This window comes from Herpailurus yagouaroundi, unplaced genomic scaffold (assembly GCF_014898765.1).
Source record: "Herpailurus yagouaroundi ecotype Mexico unplaced genomic scaffold, PumYag 190, whole genome shotgun sequence".
Classification (NCBI taxonomy): domain Eukaryota; kingdom Metazoa; phylum Chordata; class Mammalia; order Carnivora; family Felidae; genus Herpailurus; species Herpailurus yagouaroundi.
The window spans coordinates 17,009,730-17,023,731 of NW_024412421.1; the positions used below are offsets into that span (position 1 = coordinate 17,009,730).

The window sequence follows — 14,002 nt, forward strand, 5'->3', positions numbered from 1 at the left end:
CCCACTTCTCCTTTTGGATTCATGACCACAGATACCAAGATCACAGTTCACAAAATTTCTCAGATGAGGAAGCATAAAATCAGACCGGCATTCTTTACTCAGCCACCAAATCTGGATATTATCTGCTTTATTGATATGCCATCATTCATTCAAGAAATATTGCTTGTGTACCTATTAGGTTTCAGGCACAATGAAAAGAGCTAGGCATACAATTAGAAAACACGATCCTTTCAACCTTGGAGCTTACACTCTGCTGTGTCAGTCAGACCCACACACACAGTAAAGGCCAGTAAGTAAAGTAAGTTCAAAGAATTACAACGGGTACAAAGGAAACTAGCAAAGTGTGGTCCACTTTGGACGGAAAAGGGTCCCGTTTGGTCTGTGCAAGGAACTGATGGATGGATGGCCAGCATGGTTGGAATGTAGTGCCTGGAAGGAAAATGGGGAAGTTGATAGGTTTGCAGGGGTTCTGGTCATGTAAAGCAACAAAATAATGGAATTGGAATGTATTTGAGGACTTTGGGAAGCCAATGAAGAGGTTTGGTTATGGGGTCATGTGATCTGAGTTGTGTGTTAATATCTTTCTGGCTTCTTTGTGGAGAAGAGGTTGGAAGTCAGAGAGAATGGCTGTGGGTTTGTCTCGGTGTTCCAGGTCACAGGTGAGGATGGTCTAGACCCGGCTGATGGCAGCACAGAAGTAGAGTAGCCTTGCCTCTTTCCCATTCCCTATCTACTGACTTATTTGAGGCCCTCGTTTTATCTTATTTTGACTTTCATAAATACCCTGTCGGTTATTTAGATGTTCTTAATCTGTCCTCCACACTGCCTGCCAGATACACTTGTGCTCAGAGATCCCAACTCACTTTTGACCTTCCACCCACCATCACTGTCCTGAAACAGCTCTCAAAAATAAGTGAAGGATACACAACAAAGTAATGGAATTGGAACGACTAAAAATAATGACTTGGTCCCACCTGATGTACAAAGCAATACTCTCTGGGCACCGTGCATGTGTATTTTCAGCAAGTTTCTCCAAGCGTTGCAGATCATTTTCTCTCTTATCCTCCCCACCATCCCTGGGAACACTGGCTTCTTAAGATACGATTTAGCTAAACACAAGATCTGTCCAGAACTGCTGCAATTGGCCTACCCTCCTCCATTCACGGTCGACATCTCACCATCTCCTGTGTGTCTTTTATATATGTTGTCCCCTCAAACCTGAAGGAGAGAAAGTATCCTGTTGCACTGTCTGGGGAGGTGGGTAGGCACAGAAATCAATAGGTGGTTACAAGACAACAGGATAGATATTTTGGAACAGGGCTGGGAGGACCAAAAGATGTCAAGGATGATAGCAAGATTCATTGTGCATCCTGATGTCACCAGCAGGGTCTACCAAATAAGATTTTGATGAATGAATGAATGAATGAATGATGATTGTAAACAATGCCCACTATTCAAGTACAAGGAGAACAGAACAGTGTTCCTTCTTTAGCTGAATCGATGTCATAAAGCACTGATTACTTATATCGAAATAAGGAAGAACCACTTAAACTAAGATTGCTTTTGAGGCAATATGTTCCAAATGAAAGAGGACTCCACTAGTCAGGAAAGACATTTTATTTCCAAGCTTCTAAGAGGGTTCTACAAACAACAGAGGCTTAAAGTAAAAAAGAGAAGATAAAAAGAAAAAAAGAAAAACAGAAAAACAAGTATTTTAACTATTGAAAATTAGACAGCTTTTTTTTTTAAACTTAAACATAAAAATCTAAAAATGTAGTTGTCAAATCTAATCTAAATACATTCCTAGACAAAAAGGATCATCCATGGTGATGGGGTTACTTACAGCTGTATTCTTGTTTAAGTGCTATTCATCCTTTTGCATTATTTCTTTATTTCAAATTCAATTGGAGATCTGTGCAAATCTAGCAAAATATTCTTTGGATTACAAAAACTATATAAAAAATGAACAGAACCTGCAATTTATGGAAGTATTGAGAATGTGCAATCCTTCATTGAAATGAAAGATTCCAAAGTGACATTGTCCACAGAATTTATTCCACTGAAGTGTTCAATTTGATTTAAATGCAAAGTAAAATGAAAGTGAGCACTTCATATAAACATTTCTCTTTTTATGCATGTTGACTGAGTCACAAAAATAGTATGTAGCAGGATATCAAGAAATGCTTGAAACAAAGTTTCACAATAAAGTAAAAAAAGAAAGATAATCTAAAAATTGTCTGCAACCCAAGAGAAAGCATGTGCCCTGTTTCTAAGGGGAAAGAGGGAGAACACGTGTAGCATGACTTTGTGTGGTCTTTCCCCGAGTATTGCTACATTTTGACCTTTGGCCCAGCTGAACAGGTGTAATGTACTCCACGGAAGTCCCAATCCCCAGGCAGCCAGATGGGACTTCCAGAGACAGCAGGCATACTGGCACTGACCCTCAGAATCCACCAGGGTCCCTGCCCTCATTCTGAGCTTGTTGCCAAAGCATATTTTAAGGTTTGGAAATGAATTGCTCTTTCTTTCATCAAAATTTAAAATGCCACATTATTTTAAGAGGACTGAAATTCATAGGAGGGAAATATAAGCAGTTTCAACTGTCAGAGTCATTATGAGAGCCTGGCAAGATCAAAGTAGGGAAAAATAGAATAACATCGGATGTCTGATAACTACATGTAGCATATTTCTATTTTTGACCCTTCCCTCGCCCAACCCCCAAATGCTCAGTATCGGGCATAAAATCTACATCTTGGAACTTTAGAGGTCTGATCATTTCATTTCCTCATGGATTCATCTCTCATAACCATTGAATTACTGATATACAAGATAAATGCCTATTATATAACAAGTATTGCAAAATCAGAGACTGACCTAGATCTTTCGCATCCTTCTTTTTCAGAAGATGTGTGCAAAGAGAAGCCAGGAAGCTAACACTGAGAATGTACAAGAAAGCTTTAAACGATGTTACAGAATCTTGTCTGAAAAAAAAAAAAAAAAACATTTGCAAAACATACTTGATTTTAAATAAACAATAAAAGCAGCAGACTACAACATCTCATAAATAGGGTTATTAAAAGATCACAATTATCTTAAATTAGAAATATAAATGGGTCATTAGAAATACTTAAACGTTTCAATGTTAAGAATGAAACCCAGAATTAAAAAAGAATCTGTTTTTTATTTCAAAGTTGCTTCTTATATTGAAGCTCATATTAAAGCAACAGTACAATGTTCATAAAATATAAGTGTGATGCCGTAACATTTCTTACATGTCAGAATACTGATATTTGTATGTATACTAAAATAAGAACTTTAAAATTGTACAAATAGATACATTAAAAATGACATAGAAATAGGGCGCCTCTCACTGAAACAAGACAGTTATATCTGGCACGTATTAGTTTAAGATGAAAGTAGAAGGAAAAAGATTTACAAGAATCAGCAGTAACAAGATTGATGCTCAAGAGACATAATTGTACATTGTATTGTACATACATTGTATGGGTTTAAGCTGGCTGAATATTATATATTTCAAGTTTAAAAATGCACTACATATAGAGTGTCCATAGTTTAAGGCGGAATTACAGCTCAGAACTGTTGTCCTTTCTAATTTTCTGGAAGCTTCTTTGACAAATAAAAAAAAAAGGAAGAAGAAGAAGAAGAAGAAGGAGAAGAAGAAGAAGAAGAAGAAGAAGAAGAAAAGACTTAGATGTTCATAACACATAAATGATTTCCCTTCATTGTAAGTTCACCATGAGACTTCTCCTTCACTTAAATATTTTGTACGCCAAGTGGTTTTTTTCTCCAGCGAAGTTGATAAACAACTTCAATATTTGCCTTTTTGCGAGAAAAGGTACTTCACAGTATTTACCACTTTGATGTCCTTGCAGTTTTATTAAATGTATCCTCTCTGTAAAACTTTGCTTGTTTTAAATGAGCCTTTCCTTGATTTAAAAAAATACCTGTTTACATATCTTCTAGATTCTTCAGAATGCCAGACACAGTTCTTAAGGCCAAATTTGTACCATTATTGTTAAGAGTCGTCGTCAAAAGTGTCTTTGGAACCATACAAGTCTGCTAGTTTCTTAAAACGAGGTCCCCAGTTCTGTAGGTAGTCATAGTCCAAGTCTGAATCTGTGGTGGCAGACTCTAAGGAGCTCAGGGACCCGGCCACTGAGCCCCTGCCTTCGTAACCATAGATTTGGATGGAATCATAAGGAGGGGCAGTTGGGTCATTATCTGCCTCCTGTATTCTCGTGTTGATGAAGTCATCGACGTCCACACTGTTGGGTGCTGGCCGGAGTCCAGGCCTAGGCATGTACTGATACTCGGGTTTTATGTCTTTGCGAGGGATAAATCCATTGATCCCATCAGGATTCTGGAGGGTGGCAATATCAAAGGCTTCTGTGTCTTCTTCCCCGCCCCCTTCATCGTCATAGGTAATGATGTTCTCACGGACATCTTCTTCCTCAAAGACTATGAGTGGTTCTTTCTTTTGCCGTCTCAGGGTCACAAACAACACTACAATGACTATGGGGAAAGCACAAGAAAGTAAGCATAGGTCAAGCCCAGTATTTCTGGGTTCTCCCCACCCACCACCAGGAGAACTCTGCTTACTGTAAGACATGGTGGGTACAAGCTTCAGAATAGGAACCAGTCTATCACTGTGTGAAATGAGAGCTTTACCTGGAATCCCCAAAGATGTGTAAAACTGCCCTCCACCTGTCTCTTCCTCTGCAAAATGCCGCCAGGAAAGATGATACCCAAACAAACTGGCAAGTTGGAACTATTTTGAGCTTTTTACAAATGAATCCAATGCTATTTGGAAGTCATGTTCCTCAGAATTGGGAAGATTCTAAATATATTGGTCTGCAGCCTCTTAAAAATGGCTTATGTCGGTTTCGTTTTCCAACGGAAGACAGCTGTCTCTCCAAAGTTTATGAACGAGGACGTTCAGAGACCTCAGTCCTACCTTTCTATAAGAGGTGATGCTAGTTCCTGCCCAGAGGGCTGGGGGCTGGGAAGAATGAACAGGAGTCCTACTCTACCTTAATAAGAAATCTTATCATAAATGTGGCAGGGTTCTCTTCAGACCACCGTATGGAAGAGGGGAAGTTTATAATGACCCCCAGAAGACAAATCTCCTCTTTATTTGCATATAAGGAAACAGCATCAGCTGAAGCCCAGAGGAACAGCTCCATCTCCTCCCTGGGAAAGGTGATTCGACTACGCTCAGGCAACCTAGCATCGCCACAAGAGGTTTCTATGATATTCCATGAGAACACTCTGCCATGGCTAGACTAAAGAAAATGTTTGTGGCTGAATCTGACAGGTGGTCTGGGAGCCCTAGTCGGTGCATCATCACTGGGAGATGCAAGGCTGAGGCTTTGACCTTGTGTGGACTGTGACCGGCTACCAGCGCTCACCAAGCAGTGTCCCTCCCCTGTGCCTTGTTGTTGACAACACCTACGCCCAGACCACTCTTCTCTCTCATCATGGAAACCTATCTCGGCATCTCATTCTGACATCAGACACGGCTACTGGCATGCACTCCACCACCCACCTGGCCTCGTTCTTCTATCATCACAACTTATAATTTGGTTTACATATCTGGCTCCCCCTCCCCAGACTCTGAATTTCCTCGAGCTCTTTGGCATTCTGTTCCCTCTGCTTGGAAAATCTATCCATCCCAGTCTCTCTCACCATCTGGAAAATTCTTCAGCATCCAACAAGTATGTCACTTCCTCTAGGAAGATGTCCCTGACCTTAGTCAATGTGAGGCAATTCCTGCTGTGTGTCCCCATCACCTTTTATTCATGTCCCTATCATGGCACTCACCCCATGCCTCTGATTTATCTGTTCACTCGTATTTTCCCTGATAGACTGTGAACGGTCATGGACAAAGATGATGTCTGATTCTTCTCTTTATCCCCCAGGGCTGAACACAGGACCTGGTACCCAGATAATTCTCAAGAACTCTTTGTTGACCTGAACTCAGGGGCTGTTCGCTGTGCAGCTGGGCTGCCTACTCATTCAGTGGAGAATGAAACATCATGGAACAAGCATAAATTTGGTGTCAGACATCCTTGGGTTTGAGTCCTGATTTTTCTCCCACGTGATCTCATCTTGCTGAAGGCCAGCCACGGTAAATGTTCTTAGCATGGGCACACTGCTGTTCTTTCAGAGTAAACCAGAGAGGACATGAGAATGCAGAAGTGGGGCAGCTAACTCAGCCTGCAAGTGCAGGGAAAGCCTCCCAGGGGTCCCCCAAAACTGAGGCTTGCTCCCAGATAATCAGAGGAGGAGTCAAGATCCAGCTTGGCCAGGCCAACCTCACCCATTTCCTTAAGTCCTTCAGACGTTGTCTGTGGCCTCATGATTACTCCTTCTGTCCCTAACTCTTCTCTTCCCTCCTATTTTTTTAAATGTTTTTTTTTAACGTTTATTTATTATTGAGAGAAAGAGCCAGAGCATGAGCAGGGGAGGGGCAGAGAGAGAGGGGCAGACACAGAGTCTGAAGCAGGCTCCAGGCTCCGAGCTGTCAGCACAGAGCCTGATGCGGGGCTCGAACTCACAGACCGTGAGATCGTGACCTGAACCAATGTCGAACACTTAACTGACTGAGCCACCCAGGCGCCCCTTCTCTTTCATCTTCTAAGGCAAACTTGTGCTCACATCCCACACTTTTGCCTGAATTCCTCTTCTGCAAGACCTTCTCAGATGTCCCCCTACAGCACCCCCAGCTGGTTGCCGCTGTGCTGTCCTGCAGTGCCTGACAATTTGCTCATCAGAACCCTTCCCCGACCCTGCTCAAAATGCTTGTCAAGTTGCCACCCAAATCATAAAATGCACCGGAGCAGACACCACCTGCATCTTGTCTCAAATTGTAGCCACAGTCCTTGGTATAGTTCTGCTAACCAGCCTGCACTCCAGAAGTGTATGTTTCCAGGATGGGCATCTGGTTGCGAAACCCTTCCTGCAGGCCACAGCGGAGTCCGCTTACCCAGCAGAATGACGATGCAGGCGAGGATGGCGATGAGCGCCCCCGTGCTCAGGCCGGCATTCAGGATGTAGGCCTCAGCATTGCAGGACAGCAGTACACCGTGCACATCACACCCACAGACCTTGATGGTGAGGGTGTTGGTGCTACTCATGGGAGGGACTCCGCCATCGCTGATCACGATGGGCAGGAGGTACAGATCCTGCTTCTGCCGACTGAAGCCTCCACGCCGGGCATACACCCCTGCAGTGTTATCTGTTGGAGGAAAGGAGACCTTTGGAATCACAGCATGAATATTTGTGCATTCAGCTTGGCAGACGTGAGGCTGAACTTCTCATCCTCAAGGTCAACAGCCAGAATCCTTAATCTAGGTGAAGCTACAGGCATCTGGCCTTGCAGAATAATGTCTCCATATTTTGGAACCAAGCTCAGACACTGGCTCTTTTTTTTTTTTCTTTTTTTTAATATGGGGTAGATACACACGTACCCATGGGCAAGTTAAGCACACTGTTTTCTGATAAGGTATTGCCCCTTTCATCAGATACCACAAGAAAGTGTGGGCTCAGACCACATACTCTATGGGAGTATAGGAGATAATTAAATATATAAATGAGTGTGAGAAGAAACAAACAGAAAAATCTTTTTCATGTTTGTACTTTCCTACTTCATGGCAAGCCTTTGGCCAGTTTCTGTTTGTCTGCTTTTGTTTTTGTGTTGTTTTAAGACATTTCCAGTTCACACGCACAACTTACCCATACTGTGAGCCCACTCATAAGTCCTAAAGGAATATGTGTTTAAAGAGGAACTTTTTATAAAAACCCAGTAGCAGGTTTATAGTCTCTTTGAAATTCAAGCACCATCCACCAGCTAGTTAAACATGTCATGCCTCCTGCTTAAAATAATTCCAAATTATCTCTGCTGTCCACACAACACAGCCCTACCGAAAACCACTAGATTTTTCTCCATTTTTAAGACATTATTTGCCTTCCAGGGCCACACCCTATCCATTCCACACGCCCCAGTTCAGCCTGACATGCAGACATGGCTTCTGTTTCCCAAGCACACCACACCTCCCCCACTGCCTTTTTACCCACTGTTCTGCTGCCCCAGAAAGCTGTTCCTATGAGCATGGGAGGAAAACCCCTCAAGCCTCAGAACTGAACCCAAAAGCCACCACTTTGGGCAGCCTTTCTAGACCCCTCCCAACATCTCCTTTGTGATCCATAACACTATGTATTATTATTTATTATTTTTTTTTTGAGAGAGAGAGAGAGGAGAGAGAGCATGTACACAAATGAGAGAGGGGCAGAGAGAAGGGGGGAGAATCCTAAGCGGACTCCACTCAGCGTGGAGCCTGAGACAGAGCTCCATCTCACGATCCTAGCCAAAATCAAGAGTCAAACGCTTAATTGACTTATGCGCCCAGGCACCCAGCACTATATATTCTTATAGAAATTGACACCCCACTATTCTGTCTTTATTTCTTGACATAACCACTTTGACCTCGCCTAGATTGTGAACTTCTAAGAATAGGGGACTTCATCTCATTCATCTGTCTTTCCAGGGATGGACACACAAGAAACATTCAAGAAATGTTTTTTGAATAAATGGCATAACTGTGTTCTGAGAAAGGTTTAACCAAAATTCCCGATGTTGGCTTCCATATATTTTTCAATCTTTTGTAACCAATGCCCCCAACTACTTCCTCATCATGTTTTCTGCATATCTATACCAGCCAACATTTTTTCCAGACTATATGTTAAAATTTTTTAATGTTTGTTTATTTTTGATAGAGAGCATGAGTTGGGGAGGGACAGAGAGAGAAGGAGACATAGAATCCAAAGCAGGCTGTAGGCTCTGAGCTGTCTGCACAGAGCCCGATGCGGGGCTTGAACCTGTAAAGTGTAAGATCATGACCTGAGCCCAAGTTGCAGGCTCAACTGACTGAGCCACCCAGGTGCCCCAAACCAAGAGCCGGTTGCTTAACTGACTGAGCCACTCAGGTGCCCCTCCAGGCTGTGTGCTCTGGGGGGACAACACTGGTAATTATAAAACAGGTGAAATTTTAAATATGTTCTATCAAATTATGTGTACACACACACACACACACACACACACACACACACACACATCCTCAACATGGCTTGCATCTGTATGTCAGTTTAGAATCAGTAACTTATAGCAATATGAATGTATGGGCAACATGATGGCCCAAAAGCTAGTGGGTTTAGAATGGATCGACAGTACCACGAATTAGCTCTTGTTGTAGGAAGAAATACCTTAGAATCTCAAATTTAAATGGGTATATTTTAGGTGAAAGGAAATATAATACATTTTCTGTGAGATAAAATTTATTAAATATAAAAGTCAGATTCAGTCGAGGGATGAGCAGATATTCTGAGTGTTGCAGAAGGTAAGGTGTGTGTATGCATTGGTTTTTAGCGAGCTGTATCGCGACAGATTCTCTGTCCTTTGTTGCCAGCATTTCAAACAAAGCAAGGCAGAACAGCTAGCCTTCATTTCTATATTTTCTGAATTTAGTATGACTGGCATATATTGTTCTTATCGCTGGAAAAAAATTCCACCTAGTATGGAAAATCATGAAAAAATAAAAACAAACTAGCCCAAAAGGCTGTTAACTGAAAATTCTGCTTCCTGACTGTTCTTTCCTGTTCTAGCCTATACCCTGTTTCTACGCTTAAGAAATACAAAAAAATTCACATATAAATAAATTATTTCAAAATACGTTATTTCTTTCCCTTCTCATACATTTTTTGAGCTCAAATAAGATTTTCACAAATTAAAAGTGACAACATCTACCCCATTTTAGTAATCTGAAATGTCACTAATGCCACTATGAATAAAAATAAAAATTAAAAATCTAAGATGGAAAGCAAATTAATTAAATTGTTTGGCCAAATACACTTCTCTGATACAAGCAACATTCCCAAAAGATCATTCACTTAGATTATCTGTTGGGTCGCATCCTGTCACCCAGGGTGTTGTTTTGGAGGGAATGTAAACTGGGTATTTTGCTTTTGGAAACCTGTGGAAGGCAGGATTTAAAATCTGTTCTTCAATATGCCATCCACCCAAGAGTGTGCCTCCAGGTCACAGCATGCTGGCTTACACATGATAGTGACTGAAAATCAAACACTAATGGAAAACATGGAGCTGAGCAGGACACGGGCATGTGATTGAAAGATGTTTCATATTCTGAACAATGAGTCCCCTAAGACACACTGAAACTGTGACATAAAAGCTCATCAAGGAACCCAGCTGACCAGACCATTCACCATCTCCAAGTGATGGACCAGTAGAATCTTGAGAACTTTTAATGTTTATTTATTTATATTGAGGGGGGAGGGAGTGGGTCAGGGCAGAGAGAGACAGCGTGAGGGAGAATCCCAAGCAGGCTCTGCATTGTCCATGAGGAGCCCGATGTGGGGGCCAACTCACAAACGGTGAGATCATGACCTGAGCCAAAATCAAGAGTCAGACACTTAACCGACTGAGCCCCACAGGTGACTCAAGAATCTCAAGAACTTTCTAAAAAGTTCTTCTCACCAAACGTGTGACACATATGGATTTAAGATTAGTTGAAGAGGTGGGAAAGAAATGGACTGAAAGTCTCTTCATGGGCATACACTAATTACATGCTTTAAAATGCATCAGTTTTCCTGTCTAGAGCCTTACTTGTTCATCTTTAAAATGAGGACCCTGGTTGATATCAAGCATGCCTCACAGGGTTGTTACTGGAGTCAAATAACATAATAAAAGCTATGGTTATTCTATGGCTCAGGGAATCCTTCCACCAGAATATTTAACACCCACTATTGATATCTTCCCCACTCATGACTGGATTGGGGTAGCCGTGATAGACCAGAAAACTGTGTAAACAGCCTGGCTTGGCACTTAGGTGCTCAGCGTTGTTTGAATGAATAAAATATTTCTCCTGTAGATCCAACTGGACTCTGGACCAATGGGAGAGTGAGCTTTCTTTTGGGATGGCCATTTTAGAGGAGTCAGTGCTGTGTCCCCTGATGGTCTTTCTTGTGGTCCACTCTGATCACTGATCTTCGGCTAAAAAAAGTGCCATCACTATGGGCAGGAATTTCATGAAAACAAATCTAGAAAAACACACTGAAAAAGAAACAAACTAGCCATAATAACAAAAACTTGTTATACTGAAAATCAACTTTGCATTCTGTTTGACTATGGATTCTCTTTCATCCAAATCATTTTCATTGGCAGTCACTGCTTATGCATTTTTGAGAGGGTCCCCTCACTTCGGATATACACATTCCTAAGGTTTATGGGTGCCCCATGGATAAAAGAGGCTCCATGAGCCTTTTTGTTTTTTTCAGGGAAGTGTCGAATTGGCTCCATGGCTAATAAGATGAGGCAGAAAAAGGCAAATGTTACCAATGTTTAAATTTCCATCAAGAGATTTCTCAGATCCTTTTCCTTTATAAAGCTTCCAAAGAGCAAATCTCTCAATTGTTGGGGTCAAAAAGGCCTGGTTTTGAATCTTGAATCGTTTACATATTAATTGCCTGACTTCAACTGTAGTAAGTAAATGTCCTGAGTTTCTATATTCTCACCCAGGAAACTAATAATTTTAAATGTTAAAACGATTCCATTCATAAAGGTACTTAGCACAGCGACAGACTGTTGGAGATGCTCAGTAAATATTAATTCTTTCCTGGAAGCGATCCTCTTTGAGCAATAAACTAATGAGGAAGAGAAACTTAATGGCAGAGAGAGGAAAGTGAATTCCTGGAAATGTCATTGCAGCTTGGAACGCAAGGGTCTACACAGAAGAGCTCATCATCCAGAGGTAAGAAAATAGTTCACACTCCTCAATCCTGGGCAACATATTTCCCACAGTAAGAAAATGTTTTTCAAGCACTTCACTTTTTCATCCTGACACCCAGGGTTCTCATTCCTGGCCACAGACACGTAACCAGTTTCATTTTCCCTCTACTTAGGCAAAACCTTGCAAATAGGGTCATTAATTACTAGCATATGTCATGCACAAAATGCAGTGTTTCCATTAATGGAAAATAAATTCAGATTTCAAATTTTTATGTCTACATCCTGGACTCCTAATTACATGCTGTTTTTACCTGCACACTTTGTCATTACACTAACAAAATGTAAAGGGACCTGATAATGATTGTCTCCATGGTACCAGTTTGGGATGCAAACATAAGGGTTATGATGATGATGTAGCCCATTGGAGGGATACATACAACTGACATTAAAAGGGGAAACTATGATGGGTAACCAGCCTTCGATCGATAGATCACACTCGGTGTAATCTTGTATTAGCCAAAAACAAAAAAACAAAAAAACAAAAAAACAAAAAACACTGAGAGCAGAGCAAATGGGCAGCATAAGGCATAGACTCTGTATGTTTAAAAACTTGAAAAAGAAAAGCGTCTGCAGCACAGAATTAGTACACCATGGTCTCACCATGATGTCAGGAGAAAGGCTTGAGCTAAGGTGAGAGAATCAGTCACCTCAGCAGCTTCCCTAAAGCTCTTAAGATGCCCTTTCTTGGCCACTCTGTTTCTTCTGTCCTTCTGTCATTGTTCACCTTGACCAGATGAAGGCCTCTCTAGAGACTATTAAGCATCTAGAGGATTGAAGCCAAACCTTGCTCTTACTTTGTTCACTTCTGACCCAAACTACCATCTCTACCTTTGCTCAAACCTGAGACAAAGTAGATCCATCTACCACTTAAAAAGTTCTGACACACTTTAAGACAGTTATGCAGTCGCTAGCAGAATAATCCTCTGGGCCCTCTCCACTTTCCCTAGAAACGTGGCCATAGTTCTATCAGGATAATGGAAAAAAATATATAGGTATGTATGTGAAGTATATGTGTGTATATATCTGTATCTATATAGATACAGTATGTGTCTCAGAAGTCTTAATGGAGTTTTAAGCTTTAATACTTTTAGAAGAATATATTCTACAAAAGACATCGCTGGAAAGTTTAATTATTTAGATTACAATTTTCTTATTAAATAAACTCTAATCCCAGTGTGGGGCTTGAATTTACAACCCTGAGGTCAAGAGTCACCTGCTCTACCAACTAAGGCATTCAGGAACCCCCACTTATTTAGGTTTTTTATACTCATTTAGATTTGTGATTTTTCAAACCTTAACTGAAATTTTTGATGCCATATATTTGCCTTCTTCAATCTGAGGGAATGAAATAATACAAATTTTAAATAATACTTTTAAAGTTTGGAGCACTTATATTTTTGACTTTACTTATACTCAAAGATGACCTTAATAGCTTGTGTATGCATGTTAATGAAGAAAGTTGTTTGACCCAAGACTCTGATGGCTGTAATGTCTTCCAAATGAATTAAAGAGCTACACTCTAGCAGGATATCATCATGATTTTTTAATTAACACCTTTGATACCGAGGAACTGGCAAAATATGAAATACAATAAATAACATTGTAGAGATATCTAAATGTGTGTGTGTATCAGACATCTAAGTGTGCACTGTTGGCTGGTATTAATAGATTTTTCATTGTTATAATTGACCACTTCCTTTGAAATTAACTCTCCCTCCATTTTTGTATGAGGAGAATTCTCTTCTTGGGAGGGAAAAAGAAACATATTGCCTAAGTATTTCTTGATTTAAGACAAGGAAAACTACCACAGAATTCAGTGGGATATAAACATTTTGGGTCCTTTAGTGAGTTGAGAAATCCCAGGAGTTATTTAAGTCAGTGACCAGAGGAAACCCTGAAAGAGTAATGTGTCTGTTCCACCAAAATGACCTATCTTTTTGTGTTGGGCTGGGGAAGGAGCGAATTCCCAGATAAGCTGCGTTGTAATGGACAAACTGCTGCAATGAAATTCAGGCGGAAAAGGAACATAATTATTTACACAGAGAAAATGGCAGAGCATTAAAAGACATCTGCCATTTTGATCTGCCAATAGAGCATCTTCCATATTGAAGCAATTATGAG

General features: G+C 40.9%; 1 protein-coding gene across 2 annotated transcripts in view; it reads right to left on the reverse strand.

Annotated features, from left to right (window-relative positions):
* Window positions 1-3,161: 3,161 nt before the first annotated feature.
* Window positions 3,162-14,002, reverse strand: part of LOC121045394 (cadherin-11) — a 153,755-nt gene continuing 142,914 nt past the window's right edge. For both annotated transcript variants that reach the window (XM_040498200.1, XM_040498201.1), the window contains 2 exons: window positions 7,007-7,258; window positions 3,162-4,533 (listed from right to left, as the gene is read on the reverse strand). In XM_040498200.1, the coding sequence (XP_040354134.1) occupies window positions 4,037-4,533; window positions 7,007-7,258 (749 nt within the window). In that variant the 3' untranslated portion in view covers window positions 3,162-4,036. The remainder of the gene's footprint in view (window positions 4,534-7,006; window positions 7,259-14,002) is intronic.